The sequence below is a fragment of the Lutjanus erythropterus genome, chromosome 10, assembly GCF_056507025.1.
Source record: "Lutjanus erythropterus isolate fLutEry1 chromosome 10, fLutEry1.hap2, whole genome shotgun sequence".
NCBI lineage: Eukaryota > Metazoa > Chordata > Actinopteri > Lutjaniformes > Lutjanidae > Lutjanus > Lutjanus erythropterus.
This window is the reverse complement of record NC_139326.1, coordinates 6,381,772-6,400,896: the sequence shown is the minus strand read 5'-3', so window position 1 is coordinate 6,400,896 and position 19,125 is coordinate 6,381,772. Positions and strand designations below refer to the sequence as shown.

The 19,125-nt window shown below is 40.3% G+C and overlaps 1 protein-coding gene across 2 annotated transcripts in view; it reads left to right on the top strand.

Annotated features, from left to right (window-relative positions):
* pdlim2 (PDZ and LIM domain 2 (mystique)) overlaps window positions 1-19,125 on the top strand; it is a 56,164-nt gene that overhangs the window by 11,315 nt on the left and 25,724 nt on the right. The window contains exons 1-6 of one of the 2 annotated variants that reach the window (XM_084728050.1): window positions 2,041-2,191; window positions 3,184-3,313; window positions 6,725-6,876; window positions 11,270-11,339; window positions 11,835-11,983; window positions 14,403-14,466. In XM_084728050.1, the coding sequence (XP_084584176.1) occupies window positions 3,221-3,313; window positions 6,725-6,876; window positions 11,270-11,339; window positions 11,835-11,983; window positions 14,403-14,466 (528 nt within the window). In that variant the 5' untranslated portion in view covers window positions 2,041-2,191; window positions 3,184-3,220. Of the gene's footprint in view, window positions 1-2,040; window positions 2,192-3,183; window positions 3,314-6,724; window positions 6,877-11,269; window positions 11,340-11,834; window positions 11,984-14,402; window positions 14,467-19,125 lie in introns of those variants that run through there. The other variant, XM_084728049.1, reaches the window with a different exon arrangement.

Sequence of the window (19,125 nt, the reverse complement as noted above, 5' to 3'; positions counted from 1 at the left end):
GTTTTTTTTCCAGAGTACTGTATTCTGGTCTGGGGTTAATGACTGTTTTACACATTTGTAAACTTTATAAAGTCATTCAGTGGGCTTGATTCGCCCCTTTGCATTTGACACCCCTGCTTTAAAGTTTTGGCCCACTAATATTTCAGCAGACAGAGTAAACATTAACTGAGTTTAGTTGATTATCTGGGTCTGGATGTTCAATGACATGAGACCCCTCCCCCTTCCAAAACAGTTAAAGGTCAATTGAGGATGTATTTAAAAGACTCACTTAGTGCTGACATCAGTGTTATGTTTTGTAACCCATCTGATTACCTTTTAATACCTTGATGATAGGGACATTATCATCCTTGTCATGCTGTTTGTGTCAGCAGTGTTCACACTGATAACTCTAGGAGTTTCTCATAAAGCCATTAGAATTAAGTAACTTGAAGCTGGTTAGCAAATAATCATTGCCACATCAACAATCCTCATCAGTGTGTGAAATAGATGGCAGTCAGGTGCTGAAGTCCTGCACAGTCTCAATACAAAACACACAAGATTTGAGTCCATATTTTTAAGTGCAACCACGCACAAAATAATGCACAAAACTTTATAAAAAATGGCTTGCATGTTATTCATACATTTTATCATTATTTTGAGATGGGGACAGTAGGAGTAAGATTTGTGTTCATACCTCACGGACTACTTGAAATCATCTTTCGATATGACAAACATGTATGTGCGCTAATTAATAATCTAATTAATATATTTTGACCAATAAGGGCAAGACTGTAATATAACACTTAATGCAAGAAATCAGAGTGTTACCGTTACTCCCTAAGCAGCAGCCCCAGAAAGTCTTGAATATCTGTTTTGTATTTGGGTGACTAAAGTTTATAGTTTATCCACCTTATTCATAATAGCATGAGACAACTGCTCTTTTTCTGGTCTCAAGTACCAGTCTCAAGACTCAGACTTCAAAAGACCCCCCTTATTTTGCACCATGAGCCTCATTTTTTTTATGTTTACACAGATGAGCTCATGCAGAAGCTTTCGCAGACTGTTGGAGAAAACCGACATGCCACAGACATCAGCACACACCACACTTGTCATCACCAATTATAATTCTGCACCGTGTACAGTAATATTTTGAAAGCTCAATCGTCACCATAATTAAAGTCCAAGGCAGCATCTGTGGGATCTTACTTGTCTGTCCTGTCATGTAGCTGTGTAATTCTGCGATGGATGAAAATACTTAACAAAAGCTTAACAGAATTTTGAGCCTTAATATACAACATGATATTCAGTGCTGACTGTCAACCCAAAATATTGTTCAGATGAAGTGATTTGTTCCATATGGTAAAGAAGCAAAACGCCATGTGGATGATGTTTCAATATGATTTGTTCCTCTTAATATTGAGTTAATGTCATTCCTGAAAAAAATCTATCAAGAAGAGAATAGAATGATTAGAACTCCTCACATGTTTTCACTCTACAATGGCGTCCCCATCTAATTGATTTTTAAACTCTAGATTTACAGTTTTACTTTCACAAATTTGTAGCAGACCTTGTGCGAAGCAGAATCTATACATTTTCGTGCAAACTCTAACCACACAAATATAGAATATCCACTAATGAACTACAGATTTACATAACAGCTCAACTGTTTCGCACATTTATTTACAGTATACAGCCCATTCTTATAAACATGTCTTAAAGGGCTGCCATACTGCATGTCATATATCATACTAAAACACTGTATACTGTACGCATATACATTAAACACAACGGAAACGTCGAGCTCCTTGCACGACTTTCTGTTTGCGTTTGTTTTGTCCGTCTTGAAAGAGCATTTGGATTTAATGAAAGTCTTTGGCTTTGCAGGCACTTAAGCAATGTCGGTCATGTGTCTTTGGTTTCAGATTCTTCCCATTCCTACTTGATGTGGTTACACAATCCATGTCAAGGGGACTTAGACCAGTGGAAGTGAGGTGTTGCCGGAGATGAAAGGAGGCTTATGCAAATGTTCGGTCTTCACCTGTTCATCTAATATTAAAGGGATAGTTCGGGTTAGTTGAGGTGGGGTTGTGTGAGATTCTTATCGATAGTCAATAGATGGTGGTTGACATGCCCCTGGTTTGGAGAAGCAGAGAAGGAGCATCAGCATGGAGGCTAAGCAATGAACTCCTGTGGACAGGGTCAGCAACCAAAGGTATTTTGCCCACTTAAAAAACACAACAGCTCAAGTGAATGCTATATTTAGAATATTTTCACCTCTTTACCTCGCCTTCAGAAAGGCTTTTCTGACAGGAAACTGCTGTTGTGTAATTCAGATATCACTCTCCCTTCAAACACAGTATGTCCTGCAACGTCATGGTTGTGATGTAATATTTGTGTCGTTGTACAGTTTTACTGCAGCATTACAGTTACTTTACCATTAGTTTTGTTGCTTTTGCGCTGTTGAAACGTTACAACACAGCAGGTATACAGAGGTAAAGTCCCTTCTGGTGGACCGCCAAGGGATTTAACTTCTGAAAAAATATGAACCGTTGTCAACGGTGAGAGACAAATAATTTGTGCCATAAATTACATGTATGTTTGTCAATTTTCTACTCCTGTAGTCCTCCTGCTTTTCCAGCATGTTTGGTTTAGAACTCAGAATTGCTGTTGAGCTCTCCTTGTGGGATTTCCGACTCTCCTCGTACTCACTTGGATGCTTTTGCTGATGTGGGTGAAATATGTTTGTTGTATTGCTTCTGTGTGCTGTTACAGTTTTCTTTTTTTGTTGTACATCTTATCTTTTGTAAAGAAACCACTTCCACACTACTGAACTAAACTGCCTTTTGGAACTAACTCATTCACGGTGGAGCCGGTAGCATCACTTTCACTTTCAACCAAGCTTGTTATCACTGTGTGTAACGGTGTGATGTCATTATGTCAACAAGTCGAAGTATTTCCATTTCATGAATTGAGATATGAATTTTTCTTTATCATGAAAAACATAACAATACATCATGAATGATATGATATGGCTCTCCCTGAGAGTCTATGGATAGGTACCTCATACAACCCCACTTTTCAAAAAATCGGAACTGTCCCTTTAGGGGTGGCCAGCAGAAACACATCTCTGATAAAAACGCATGTTAATGTCCCACATGTTACTCACACTCAGCCTCATGTTCACTGTGTCTCTCTTTTTTTCAGGGTTTTTGACAAAAGTGTGTGCTGACCTGATCACTAAATGGCGCTGACAGTGAACCTTATCGGCCCGTCGCCATGGGGCTTCAGAATATACGGAGGAAGGGACTTCAAGAAGGCCATAACCGTATCAAAGGTACCCATCAACAGCCACCATGTTGCTGAACCCCGTCACACCTTATCAAACCATATCCTCTGTTTTTGTGAGAACACAGCCTGTAATGGCATGTCATGCAAAGTCAACTTCCTCCTCACTACGACTCTTTTCTTGTCTTTGTTTGTGTTCGCGGGCTGCTTCGTACCTATTTCCTTGACTACTGAAGGTTTTAGAATAGAATGGAAATAGATTACATTAGAAGGAAACCACTGATTACAGTTACAGTGGAAGTTGAGGTGGGAGGTGAGGGGTTCCTGATTCCACAGTGCAGGGTGTGAGTGTAGGTTTATGTCTCTTTGTGTGCATTACCACGTGCGTAAATAAATTTGTCTTTTAGCACGTGCATGATGTTTTTACTGATATTTTTCCACTGTCACTGTTAAAAAAAAAAAGGGAAGATGGAATAGCAGAAGCGGAAACAGTTACCACTGTAAGCAGACAGCACACAGTAAACACCACAAGGAAACTCAGACTCAGACTAACCTCCGCATGCCAGAGACACCCAGTTCTGCCCACAGCACATCCTTGGATTTTTCCAGTGTGGCTTCCTAGAGCTGGGTTATATATCGATTATATTCAAATATGAATTAATGTAGGATATAGCAGAGGACCATATATTGAAAATTTACAGTATTTTATTTTTACAGAAAACATGTATATTGAGATATATATCGCAGAACAGCCTGAAAATATCGAGATGTTCTTTTTAAGCCACATTGCCCAGCCATAAGGCTTCCCCAGTAGTTCCTCAGACCCATAAAGGATAAATTATGACAAAACCATGGCGGGGCACCAGTGCTTCACACAGGCTTTGACTTCAAAAGCTTTTATTGTTTGCTCCCTCTTGACAACTTATGTTAGAGAAACGCGTCCTCTTGTGAATAATGGGCTTTTGGTCCGATTTTGTTACTGCTGTCCAATAAACAACAGCATGTTTGCTTGTCTCAAATATCAAACGGGCTCTCTGGAGTGACGGGGATTCCTGCTGAGGGAGAAACTACATCACTGAAAATGGCCTGCGAAGCCCAGTTAGAGAAATGGCTTGTCTCACCCCCACCCACCAGCAGTTAAGCAACCATAGGGTTGGACCATCTGAAGTGGTCGGCACTTGGCACAGACACAACATAGATGCCCTCTTTTATTCTTCTTGGCCTGAAAGATAGCTTACTCGAGCACAGACCCTGGAAAAAGAACCCCCGACTGCTCTTAGTTTATGTGAAACCAGGCGTGTCCTGATCAGAAAAGGCACGCACTATTGTGGGTCACCACAGCAACGCTTAATTGCCTCTCGAGTGGGCCCACAGACATGGCACCTCTGCCCTTGTGCTTGGCTAAACTGACAAACAGCCTGTTGACTGGCATCCATTTTTCCTCTATAGATGTAAGAGTGAGACTTTCATCTTCCCTGATTGGCTCGTTATTTATTTTGGTTTACATTCCTTTTTTTGTTTCCTGGCTCTGTTTTTAACTGTGAAGGGAGCACTGTTTGTAGCATATGTCACACAACTCCAAAATCCAAAAAAGTTGGGATGTTGTATGAAACATAAATAAAGACTGAATGCAATGATTTGCAAAAACTTTTCCACCTGTTTTCAATTAAATACAGTACAAAGACAAATATATTTAATATTTAAACTGATGACTTATTGTTTTTCGTACATGAGAAGTATCAAGTTTGCGTGTTAAAGGGGCATCCTTGAAAGACTGGGCCTTTCACAAGCATGGATGGGGTGAGATTCACTGCTTTGTGAAAAACTGTGTGGGTAAACAGTCCAACAATTTGAGAACAATTCTCAACACAAAACTGCCAGAATTTAGGGATTGCATCATCTACAGTCCATAATATCATTAAAAAATTCAGAGAATCCAGAGAAATCTCTGCATATAATTGGCAAGGCTGAAAAGACCCCTCAGGCAGCATTGCATTAAAAACCCACGTAATCATATAAAAGATACTACATGGGCTTGGGAATACTTTGGAAAACTGTTGTCAGTAAACACAGTTTATCACTGCATCTACAAATCCAAGTTAAGACTGTACCATGCAAAGAGAAAGCCGTGTACCAACAACATTCAGAAATGCTGCAGGCTTCTCTGAGGCCCAGCTCATCTGAGATTGACTGATGCCAAGTGGAAAAGTGAGCTGTGGTCTGACGAGTCCACATTTCGGATTTCTTTCAGAAATCAAGGATGTCGTGACCTGTGGGCTAAAGAGGAAAAGGACCATCCAGATTGTTACAGCTCTAATTTTAAATGGTGGTATGGGTGTGTGTGTGTGTGTAACTGTCACATCTGTTAAGGCCCCATTAATGGTTAAAGGTACATACAGATTTTGGAGCAACATATGCTGCCATCCCTGTTTGTTTCAGCAAGACAGTGGTGCATTATGAAGTGTAAAATAGAACAACAGAGGCCCCAGACTGTTAAGCACCTGAAGTTGTATATCGAGCAAAAATGAGAAAGAATTTCAAAAGTTCAACAATTAGTGTCCTCAGTTCACAAACTTACTGTTATTAAAAGACGAGGTGTTGTATCACAGTGGTAAACATGCTGCTGTCGCAACTTTGGTGGAACATGGAGCAGGCATCAAATTCGGAATGGGTGTATATTTACAAAAAACAATAAAGTTAATCAGTGAGGTCAACGTTTTTGCAGATCATTGCGTTCTGTTCTTAGTTACATTTTCCACAACTTTTTTGGAACTGGGGTTCATTCTCTCTGATTGGTTTTTCATTTATTTTGGTTGGCATTCTTTGTTTTATGGCCTCGTTCTGTTTTTAATAGTGAGGCGAGCGCTGTTTGTGGCATATGTCATGCCATATGCCATGTTTAAGCATTTGCAGCATCGGCCTCCGCATTTTGCCTTTTGTTTAAGCATGTACGTTCGGCTGCGTATGCCTGGGACACAGGACTAAGCTGAAAGTGGTGGCCAAGCTGTTATGTTTCGGCTCATTAGTGTGGAATTCCCTCTGATGTGGCGGTATAGCATTGGCTTTGACATGTGGTGAGGCCAGTTGCAAAGGTCAAGCCCAGTCAAACCATCAAGTAGTGTCATACTAATGACTTCTCCCCAAGGGTGTCATGAATCTGTCCGCTGTTGACCGGCACTTCAGCCTCATTCCATGTGTGTGAAACGCTGTGGCGTCTGTCGGTATTTACTCTCAGTGTTATGGGTTGTTGAAAGAGGCATTTGGATTAAGAGTGTAGGAGAAGTGTGAAGCAGCTTGTCAACAGCTTTTCTCATTTACTCATTTGTTAATGCTGAATGTCAGCCAGTGAAACAGAGAGCTGCCTATGCTTGCCAGATTGATATCATCCATAAAGTGTTATGTTCAGAGCAGGACCTGGGGCCACTAGGAACTAACTGGAGCTCATTCTTCTGTTCAACAGGTCAACGGGGGCAGCAAGGCAGAGCAGGCAGACCTGCAACCCGGAGACATCATCATGGAGATCAATGGGGAGAACACGGCCGACATGCTGAACGTGGAGGCTCAGAACAAGATCAAGAACTCAAAGACCCAGCTGCAGCTGGTGGTGGACAGGTACGCTGGCATGCAGATCTGCTATGGTAACAAATATTCCTGCTACCATTACTAAGGTTGCTCCGGTCACGAGTTTTGGGGAGTTTACAAGATGCACTTGAATGCACCATGTCCACATCCCTGCCAGTGCCCTCACACTTTCATTTAGAGAGCAGTGTAGGTTTCCAAGTTTGTAAAGTGCACCTGAATGCATCTAGAAGTCTCTGTCCCCCTGTGTGTATGTTTGAGTGTATGTCATCTTCTGTACCTACTGGAGGAAAAACAAGTATTATCACATTTTCAGAATTTTAGCATTGAATTGGTACTTAAAGCATTGGTTCTCATGACATCCCTAATGCAGATCTGCTATAGAAACATATGTTCCTGCTACCATGACATGTAAGTCTGTGTTCTGCAATTATATATGTTTGATTTATAAACATAAAATAGAAACAATGCAGTGCAGTGCAACCCTCTGCAGTATTTGTTCCCATACAAATATCTTAAACATCTGTTTCTGTGCCAAGAGCACAGTCAGCTTCCATCTTCCCTTACACTGTTTTTAACTTCATCATGCAAGCACTGTACAAACAAAACAAGTGATTGTAATCAGGGGAAATGCCAGCATGTATGAGAGCCACACTGTTCCCTTCCCTGGTCCCTCTTAATAAACCCTGTTTTGAGATTTGCCAAGACCTTGTTTGGATGACAGGGAGTTGGCCACTTAAAAGGTTTTCCTTTGAGCCAGGACCGCTTTGGCTGGCATTTTGATTAAAGGTCCAACCTAAATTCTCATTTCTTGTCACTGTTGCCCCTCGTCACTCCCTTTCTTCTCCCTTATTGCACCCAGACACACACACTCACACTCTCATGCACGTGCGCTTTCACACACTTCCTCCTTGGATGTCCTATGTCCATGTGAGTGAATTTTTCCCTGCTGACCTCATGTCTCGCACCAAGCCAGAAACAACACCACTGCTCCTTGCTTGCCCAGGACAATGCCACTGTGTAGTTCTGCCATGTCTTTAATCCGGCTCTGTGAACCGTCAGTGGATTTCAGCACCAAGATTCTCATGTATCTCACAGGCTTCTGTCTTAATCCCATTCATCAAGCATATTATCTATTGGAATTACACTCAGACAAGCTCTCAAAAGACTTTGTAATAGAGTAACACAAGTGTGTAATGTTTAATTTGCTCTTTACTTAGCTCAGAGCACTCCCATTTTCCAGCTCAACATCTGGTTGGCAGTTTATTCTCATCAAACCAGCAGTGATGTGGGTACTGGCCGTCATCTCTCCGATGGTGTTGCCCTCTGGGAAAAGCTGGCATCAGCCGATCCAAACAGAGGAATGTTTTCTTTTAGGCGTGTCTGCTGCTGTATACAGAGGCAGTGGTTTATTGTTGCTGCATCCAACGACATGCTCATCCCAGTACTGCTTTACTAACTGGGGTTATTTTTACATGACAAAGCAACCACACCATCACTGTCTTGTCATTGACCCTTAAAGCTTTTCATTCAGGCTTTGTTCGGAGCTTCTTGTTTGGACTTCATTGTTCATTGATGCCTCGTGGATGATGTCACATAGACTAAAGCACTTGTCATTCTGTGATCCTTTTGCTCTCTAATCAGAACAACTCAAGAGTATAGCTTTACCACACAGCTATACTCCTATAGAAGAATAGAGTTTCCTCTTTGACACAGAGATGCTGTGTTGTGCATGCAGCAGCAAGTCATTATCTCATTTTTGATCACTAAGAATTCAGGACACTTAGTCTGAAAGTGCTGTTGCCACAGTGACAAACATCATGTGATCCTGGCTGCATTTGTGTGACATACGACTGATCAGTAAAGCAGCAGGGCTTGATATCAAACTTCAGTGGAAAAGTAAGGTAAAATCAGTTTTATTTACATTGCCATCACAAAAAAACATGCAGCATAAAAATAAATGATCAAAACATGTTGTAGCATAGAGCAGTGGTTCCCAAATGGTGTCTCGAGGCGCACATTTTTTTTTTTTTTATTATTTACTTACTTTGCATACAGCAATACAAACATAAAACAGTGCTTGATTTTGATTAAGACCTTACCTTTTCACCCACCCACACTCCATGAACTCTGCCTCTGATTGGCTGGTACTTGATGTTGGTTGGGTTGGCTATTTTGCATGAATACTGGTGTGCCTGGAGATTTTGGCTTGCCCTTTGGTGTGCTTTTGGCAGAAAAAGTTTCGAAACCATTAGAGCACCGAAAGTTTTTGGTCTGGACTGGGACTGTGTGTGTGACTTAATTTACGTAAATTATAGATGGTCACATTCATACAAGTTGCCCAATCTGGGAGGATTCATCAGCGTGCCATTGGCCATTGATTAATACCATGCTGTGCCAAAAAAGAAAAACCCCAGAAAAAAATGTGCAATACATAAAATACAAAAAAACAAAAACAACAACTTTCTGATCAAAGTTTAAGTCAATGTGTGTGCGCCTGCTTGTTATTGGACAGCAGTGAACATTTGAGTACTTTGGCTTATTCTGTCAAATAGGAAACAAGAATTTGTAGAAAAATATGATTGTCTCTAAAAGCAAAGTACTGGAAGAAGTATTGCTTTAACAGCATTATTAAATACTGGTCACAGCTTGACACAAAGTATGTACCTTTTGTTATGGATTTGAATCCTCTTGAGCCCACAATGTTATGGTTTTTTAATATTTTAGTTCTCAGAATGGAGAGATATTCTTACAATGCTCACATCTGAAGAATCTGCCTCGGGCAGGTTAACTCCGGGTCTCCTTGATGACAGCTGTGAGCAGCAAGTATCAGCAAAAGGTGTCAAGTGCTGATTTATGCCAGTTTCATATCCCTGTGGTATATTGTAACAGTTAGCATTTTCACCAGGAGCAAATTCTTCCTCTGTGAAGGAGAACTGTAACCAAAGGTTACAGGCTAGACTAGACACTGATCTGACTGACCTAATTTATATCTCACTGTCTTAAAGACTTCCTCTGGTGTTCTCATGTCCATGGTAGAGAGTTTAAAGCAGAAGGTGAGCATGTGCCGAAGTTTTTCAGGCCTGTCACACTAATATCTCTCCTACGGGAAGAAATGTCTTAAGGCTGCTGTATCAGTTTTTGTCTTCTTGCCATCTCTTTCTTGTAAACAGTATGTGGAGCCCAGGCCACGAGAGGTGTGTTTCTGGGTGATTTACCACAGGCATCCAGGCCTTCCTGTGTGCCTCATTACCCCGGGCTCAACCAAGAGCCAGTCAGCCTCTGGCCCTGCAGCCAGGGGGGCACTGAGTGTTTGCATTGGCGCTTATACTGCCCATATTTTCCTCTCCAAATTCAGTGATGGAATTGCTTACAGAACGTGTTTTCTATTTAAGTAAAGTAAAACAAAAGTGACTAGTTGGAAAGACGAGATCCATGGGGAGAATATTTTCAGAAAAGGGGGACAGAGTTTGCAGTACTTGTCTTGTGCAGTAATCTCTAGGATTTATGGGAACATATCGGTGGATGTTCGCCAGGACATTAGCAAAAGGGATGTCCAAAAACAATTCTCTCGGACTTATGGGCCTCAGAAAATGGATTATGTTTTCCTCACTGTGCATTTTCCTTGCAAGTTCTTGCAGGTTCAAATTACAACTACAGTTCCAAAAAAGTTGGGACTTTGTGTAAAATATAAATAAAAACAGAATGTAATTATTTACAAATTATTTTTGACTTAGACTCTATTGAATACAGTACTAAGACGAGCTTAAGACGAAGAGGACCATCCAGATTGTTACCAGCACTAAATGCCAGCATCTGTTAGTGCCCATGGCGGCATGGGTTACTGTCATATCTGTGAAGGCCTCATTAATTCTGAAAGGCACATACTGGTTTTGGAGCAACATATGCTGCCACCCCTGCTTATTTCAGCAAGACAGTGGTGCATTATGAAGTGCAAAATACGACAACAGAGGCTGCGGACTGTCGTATATCGAGCAAAAATGAGAAAGAATTTCATTTTCACAGCTTCAACAATTAGTGTCCTCAGTTCCCAAATGCTTACTGAGTATTGTTAAAAGAAAATGTGATGCATCACAGTGGTAAAAAGTGTATTATTACAAACAAAACAATGAAGTGAGTCAGTTTGAACATAAATAGATTGTCTTTGTACTGTATTTAATTGAACATAAGTCAAAGGTTTTTGCAGATCATTGCATTCTGTTTTTATTCAACATCCCAACTTTTTTGGAATTGGTGTTCCACATATATAGCACCTTCCTTATTTCTATAACTTGAACTTCCTTACTGCCTTAGTTGTTTTTAAATTCAGCAGTAATGTGATTGGATTTAAAAAGTGACACTTTGGGTATTCAGACATTTTCAATGTTGACAGTGATTTGATCTCTGTGGTTTTCTGTCTTTCAAGACCTGTACCTTCCAACCCCGGACAGACCAACGGCATCAGCACCCCTGAGCAGCTCACCGGACGCTTCCAGGTTAGTGCTGCAGCTCCACAGGAGCTTCAATCTGTCTGCAGTTTGTCTCGATTAGTGGGCTTACCAGAACCGTGTTCCCCATATCTTTTTGATCCACTACATTGCTTGTAAGTGCCTGTTATATTTGGATAAAGTGTTGTTTTGACTGCACAGGGCATGCTGCTTCATTTCTACCAATACATGTATCACACATCTGTTTATTACATATCTGCTATCCTCAAGATGGAAGCAATACAAGTCACTCTGGTGATTTAGAGCTTGTTCCTGTGTTTTATTGAGATCACGGGTCCCAAAGCACCACCTACACTACATGCTAATACTGAAACAAAATCTTCAGTCCTGCTTGAGGATACAACATGTACTTCTGTGTGCTGACATTCTCACAGGTGTCCATTATGCTTCTCAATTAAGCCTTTCACGACTTGTATGGCAAAAATGCAAGCATAAAGATTGAGTTACACTCAACAGATACTAACGCAGTAACATGTTTTGCAGGAGGCAGTAATAGTGAGTCGAGATGAGAATCAGAACTACAGAGAGTACACCATCTCCAGCCCTGCGTCGCTCTCCCCTGGACCTTATTCACCAGATCCTCCTGCCAGCCCTGACGGGAAGAGGGAGAGGCTGACACCAACCAACAAGAGGTAGCTCACATGACCTTACAGTGTTCAAGCATGAGATGAAATATGGTTTTATTGCATATCAGATAGAAATCAGTCACACTAAATAGCTGCAATGCATATTTGAGGGTTATTGAGGCAGATGCCACCTTCCTCTTTTTAAGTCAGCAAAAAGTCTGTCTCGCCAGATATAGACTGCAGGTGATGTTCCCTTCCCCTTCTGATATCTGCTTCTTACTGTTTGCAAAATCCCCGATGCTACAGGAAATAGACGTTATCAGTCAGCTCCTGGACAAACGATGCTGCTATCAGTATTTATGTAACATTACATAAACAGCTGTCAGGACAAAATGTTCAAAAGTGTGGGCTCATTTAATTAAATTAAACTAACTAAATGAACAAAATGCAAATCGCACTGACTGCTAAAATGTTGTAATTAAATCTTTCCATGTAATGTGTAGCAAGTAGTGTCAGTGAGATTATCAGTACTCTTGTCTCATACCAGCCCTGTTTTACTCTACGTTGACTATAGTTAAGTCCACAAAATATTTCAGTTTTTGCCCTTATTCTGAAAAACACAATATTGTGACTAAGCTGTGTACATGGCCAGTGACAATGAATATTCCTCTAATATTGACATTTACATGCAGCTGTGCATGCTCTGTTTATGGACAAGTTTTCCACCAGTGGTGGAGTTTTTGATTATGAGAACACAGTCTCCCTCTTTTCTTCATTTAACCGCCTTCTTGAAGTGGTTGGCATTGTGAAGTGACATTTGCACATAAAAAAATGGTGATATCTAATTCACAATATTTACGTGTTTCCCTTTCTGAGTAGGCATGTGGACTTTTCTTTTGTGCACACAGCTCTACCTCAGCCTTACAATCTGTTTGCTATTTGGTTTGCTTACAAAATGTCAAGAGAACATGTGTCCCAAACTGCTGTGAAAACCCCAGCTGAAACGCACATTGTGAATGTGCAGTTGAATCTGTTGGACAGATACTGAATCTTCACCCACTCCCGCATTGTTAACGTGCTTACCAGTGTTTGTAACAAAAGCAAAGGATTATACTGTCTGAAGTCACACACGTGCGATCTGGTTACTTGGAAATTACAGTTTGGACAATCAGCCTGAAAGATTAGGTTAAAAAGAAATTCTTTGACCATGAACAGAGTCTAAGATAAAGTCTCAGGACACTTTAGAACCCGACATTTTGGATGGACAGCTGAGTCTTTTCAGAAACCCGTCCATTCACCGCTTAAATAGGCTTACATCTGGACAAAAGGTTGCAACAAGTGCTCTCTTGACTCCACAACAGGCCCAGAGTCAATAGGTATGGGAATAACAGACAGAAAGTGGAGCCATGGGATTGTACTGTAGTAACAAAGGATATGCACAGGATATCACATTCCACCGTTTGCATTCACTTTAACAAAAGGCAGAATGTGGAACATTCACCACCATCTCTCTGAGCAGTTTGTTGACTCTCTCGACAACTTTAAATAGGTCACAGTTAAAACACAAATTTTCTCCCTCGTCTGGACTGATGAAGCTTCGTTTTCTGCACAAACCTGATTTCCAACTTGGCATTAATATAATTGTAATTCCTAGTATTATTATGTTGTTCTTTAATCTTAATCATTATAAATCTGTATAAGGCTGCAACTGATGATTATTTTCATTACTGATTGATCTGTTGATCATTTCTCAATTAATCAATCAGTTGCTTGGTCCATAAAATGTCAGATAAATGTAGATCACTTCCAGATCCCGAGGTGGCACCATCAAATGTCTTGTTTTGCCCACAATCCAAAGATATTTACTTTGCTGCCTTATATGACAGAAGCTGAAGTCATAAAAAAAGACTTAATCAATTATCAAAATGGTTGCCAACAACATCCCTATAGAAATAAACCTTTTTGTTAGGTAATAAGTTCCTTTTTGATTAACTAGAAACGGCAGTTACATCACTGTCCTCAAAGCCACAAGACTCCATTGACAAATACAGTCATTTTACCTCGCAAATTATTATAAACCGCCCTTCATTTATATTTGACAGAAACAAAATAAAACTCACAGCTTGGTCGAAATAAATCCTTAATTCACGGTGTTAGATGTTAAAATATCTGGAGAGGAGCAAGAATCAGGTTGGACATCAGGGAAGCAATGAGGAGAAGCGGCGTGTAGAGCCAGAATACTTTGCCATGTACCACAGTGAATTAAAGGTTTATTTTGACCAAAGCAGAGTTGAATATTGTTGACGCAGTGGAAAGACTTACAGATATGACTTTACTGAGTTTTAGTTTGTATCTGTCAAGTTTGAATGAAGTGTAGGGATAACTACTGTGCTACTGTTTGTCTATTTTGTATCTTATATCATCCTATTTCCTACCTAAAATCATGCATATGCATCGTTGACTCTCTGTTGTCCTTTTGTTACAGTGTCCAGCTTCGCTCATGGTCTCCAGAGGAGAAGAGTCACAGGCTGTCCAGACCACTGTCACAGGTTGGTTTCTGTTGTTTCTTTATACCAGCCAAATCCTCCATTTATTCCATTTTAAGTTTTCGCTCTGCTAAAGAAAAGCAGCTGTATTCCAGCTATAAAATGTCTTTAATTAGATAGGGACAATTGGATCTCAGTGAGCATAAAATTACGGTCTCCTCCAACCATAAACAAGAAAGATGAGTTTGTTGTGTTTCTGTCTTTGCACTGTCGCTGCTGTTAAAAAAAAATAAGTGTGTGACTTCTCTTTTGATGATTTCCTGGGTATCGTGCCACATAAATAGGTTTGGAACTGAGGAGTTTTACAATATACTGCACAAATACTTGCAGATGCTTATATAAATAGGATAGAATAAGTCTTTATTCTCTATCTATCTTTATAAGTCTTTATATTGTCCACCAGGGCAGAAATCTTGGCCCGGCTGACCAAACACAAGAAACAACAGAGCATTTTGTAAAACCAAAAAGCAAATAAATCAGTAAGGTCAAATGACATATTAAATATTAACCATTAAAGACTAAAAGTAGGTCATGTCTGTGGTTTAAATCTCATCAGCCATTTTTGCAGAGTTAGGAATACTGATTGCATTTGGGATGAAGGACTTCTTAAATACATTTCTAGTTGCCAGAGGGACTCTGCAACAGTTCCCAGAGCTTAAAGGCTCAAACCAGCTGAAGAGAGGATGGGAGCTATTAGTCAGTTTGCTCCTCGTCTTCTTTGTTCTTTCTATAAAAGGTTGGGTCAAGGGCTTTTGAGATGTGAGTATTATTTTACTTGCCCTCGACACAGTTCTAGAAAGTTTATTTGTAGGTCTTCAATTCAGGAGAACATACCAAGCTGGAAGATGCTACACTTTCCACAATAATTTTGAAGACAAGCTCTAAAATCCGCTGACTGACGCCGAGGCCACAGAGTTTCAGCCGCTGTGAGCATCTCTCAGAAATATACTCTGTGTTTTCAGAGAAGATCACCTGGTAGTCTAGAACTGTGCCAAGGTATTTAAAGTTTCTACCGTTTGAACATGTTGGCTGTCAGGTGAGACTGGTGCTATTTTCAGATCTTGTTTTGTGCAAATAATTAGTTCTTTGTCCATCTGTCATTCAGCTGTAAGCTGCAGTTTTCGGCTGCAGCTCACACGGTCAGTACAACTGGAGGTCTTTGTCCTCTCGTCTGTGTGATTATATTTATTTTGACTGCACTTTCCCCGTCTGAAAGAATAACAGATTTGGATTTTAACCTTTCCTCTTGAATTGTTAGTCCCTAATGCCTCAGAGGATGCCCTGCAAAACGTTTGTGGACTCCTGTCCATTGTACTGTGTGCGAGCTTCACAGTAAAGGCAGGATGCAGAGGGAGTTTGACATTTTTATAGCAGGGAGTGTATAAACTTCAAAGGTCAGACTTTGAAAATATCTGACATTAAGCTGAGCAATGGTCTGGAGCAGTTTCATTCAGAGGCTACTCCTCTGAAAAAAATATTTCTTATCGTCAAAACAATGGCCTTAACCTTTTGTTGTCTGACTGGAGACTCATTAGTCTCCATAAGAGGTGAAATATGGGAAGTGAGTAAGATACAGACAGGGTTATCATGAGACTGCAGCTAAACTATGCTTTGCTTATTTACCATTCCAGCAACAAAACCAAGTAGGGGGACTCGGGCGTCTGGAAAGACTTCAGTGAGTTAAAGAGAGAAAATGTTGTGGGAAAGTTCATCATGAGCTATTTCAGCTATGCCTACATGCTCAGTCTCAAGCATGGGTCCCACTGAAGACAGAACATGTGCAATGACAGAACAGGAAAAAACATACAAGACCTTTTGTAATGGCACAAGGAATTCCAGCCATTTTTATAACTCTGGACATAAAGTTAGATAAATACGCAGAGGTTTGAACTTGAAAACATTGGAGCGTTCCTTCCAAGAGGCAGCTGGCTGAGAAGGTCCTTTTTTTAAAGTTTCTCTTCGAGTTTGGCATTCTTTGTGTTGTTTATGTGTTAAATGGGATTCAGATGTACTGTCACTCACAGCGGCGTCCAGTCTCTGATTCTGGTGGCTTATGTCAGAGGGAGAAAGATGAACCAGTCTAACCATGATGCAACTGGGGTCCAAGAGGCTCTTTTGAGGATGCTGTCATTACTTTTTCTGAACATTTTTGACCACTCTTTATCGAAATAATGAAATGCTTCAGTTATAACCACCATAAAATCTGGTCCCAGCAAAATATAGTGTTTAGGAATGCAAGACCAGAGTCCCTCCTAATAATAACTAATTTGATGTGACTGCAAAACCACATGGCATGTTGTCTCCTTCCAAGTTGTTTTAGGGCTGGGAGGGTGTGTAGGGTGTCTGTGTGTGCAGACATGAATCAGCTCTCTGACTGGCTTGCTGTTTAAGCAGATTGAACTGACATGAGTGTGATATGTGGTGTTCATTTGGACGACGGACGCCTCTGGCAGACAGCAGACTGGACTGGAGATGATAAAGTCGTCTGGTGTCAGGTCCATCACGCTTGGAAATGAATTAGCTTTTCTCTGCTGCGGATCCCCTCACCTATAAAGTAATCATAAATTAACCATTTCAAATTCCAGGTGTTGGAGCTTTGAGAGGACTTTACTTGTCATGAAGGGTACTACTTACCTGCGGAAACAGTTGGATATTTTTTGTCTGTTTTCATCACTTATGATGAATTGGGGCTTTGCAGGGTTCAGCAGTAACAGTTACTAGGTTCCTGAGAAATTGGTAACCAATTTTTGGCCCTTGTTTGCAATTAGGCGATTAAATGATTACTGGTTTCAGAGTGAAAATTCCCAATGATTAGCATTACCATTTCAAATTTTAATTATCGTTAAAACCATGTTTGGTTACTGTGCTTTGAGAAACTCGCCGTAAATAATGCCAACAAATGTTAGCAACAGTAGACGCATTGCAAAGGACATGCTTTAATTTCAAATCATTGAGCGATTTTCAATATAAAACTTTTAACAATAATACTGATAATATGAAATGTTCATACTGTTTCATCTCTAGTTGCTGTCACTGGCAACCACTTTTTAATTCCTGAAAAGTAAGGACAGCAAATAGTAAAATGTGCAACCCACAATATATATAATTTAAATATTTGTTGCATTAGTGATATTTAGATATTGCAGTTATAGCTGGAAACAGAACCAGACAATGCTGCACATGCATGGGTGTGTTTATTTGCATGTGCACAGGCATCTGTTTTAGAGACAGTGGTGAAGTAAATTAAGTTGTTTCACTGTGGGGGTGAAAAATTCAACATCACAGACAACTGCAAATTAATTTAACTGACAGAGAACCAGATGAACCTGACCGAACAAAAAGAGGATATTTGTGAAGTCCTGAAGAGTATCCTGGCATGTTTTTAACTTTCTTTTATGTGACATTTTTATTATTAAGTTGGTGTATAACTGCATACGATATTAATTACTCAAAATATAAGCTGTCTAAAAATGGGAGCTGTATTTTCAGTTTTGGCAACCAAAATCTGATGCCTAGTTGCCGTAACCACTTTTAATGCACCAGGTGGGGCTAAAGCAAACCTGACATAGCTCCAAGCGGGCTGCGGTGACGTCTCTTAACAAGTGTGTGTTGTAAGACTCAACCCATGTCTGTGCTTGAGATTTGAGATTCAAAGTGTTTGAACAACAAAATAACAGGACATTTGTTGGGAAGAATTTCAGGAAACAGCATATTTATCCACCACTTTGCAGCTAAGCTCATTTTTATTTGACAGACACACCTTTAAGCAAGTAGCCCTGTTATAGAAATTAAAGAATCCCTGACATGCTGGGCTGACGGGCCAAGTCAAACAAAAATGCAATATATCTCAGCCTCTGATGCTTCAGTTGACCTTTTTTAAAAAAAAAACAAAAAACAAAATCTGTTTCTTGCAAATCCACCAACTTAAAGAAAGTGCATTGCTAAACTACTGGTGTGCTACTTAAATGTAATTTAAATAGGTAAAAAAAAACCAGATAGCTCAGTGGTTAGGACACATACCACTTGATTAAGTCTCTGGTTCGATTCCCGGCTGTTCGGACCGTTTGCTGCATGTTATTCCTCTACTCTCTTCCCAGCATTTCCTGTTTCTTTCCACTGTCACTATCAAATAAAGACATAAAATACCCCAAATATAAAGTTAAACTGCAGTGGGTTTGTCATTTTCAGTCCTTTGGCTAAATGGTCTGAAAAGTTCAAGTTCTCACTCAGTTAAGTTACTGATATCCCATTTTATCGTTGCATTATTTCTCACCGAAGGCAATGTAAGCCTGTGTTAAATACAGATGCTGATGTTTTCAGCATCAATCCCAAACCACATTCAACAACCCACTGTGGAGTTATAGTGAGGCTGCGGCCAGTAAACCATGGCGGAGCAAACTTCCGTGTCGGCCTACCAAAAAACACATTAGGAGCTCTGTTGTGGCTCAAGAGCTCCATCAGCAAGCCTTCAGGAATGAACGTGCTCCTGTCATAGCTGTCCATCTGGGACGGCCTTGCATGTTTGTGGTATTTATGGAGTCGCCCGTTCTCCCATTCTCTGTACCATTTTTAAATTCACCCTTTTCCCTCATTTTTCTCATGTTGGAATCTGCATCGTCTTGTATCCTCTGGGAGACATTGCATTCCTTCTATCCCCCTCAA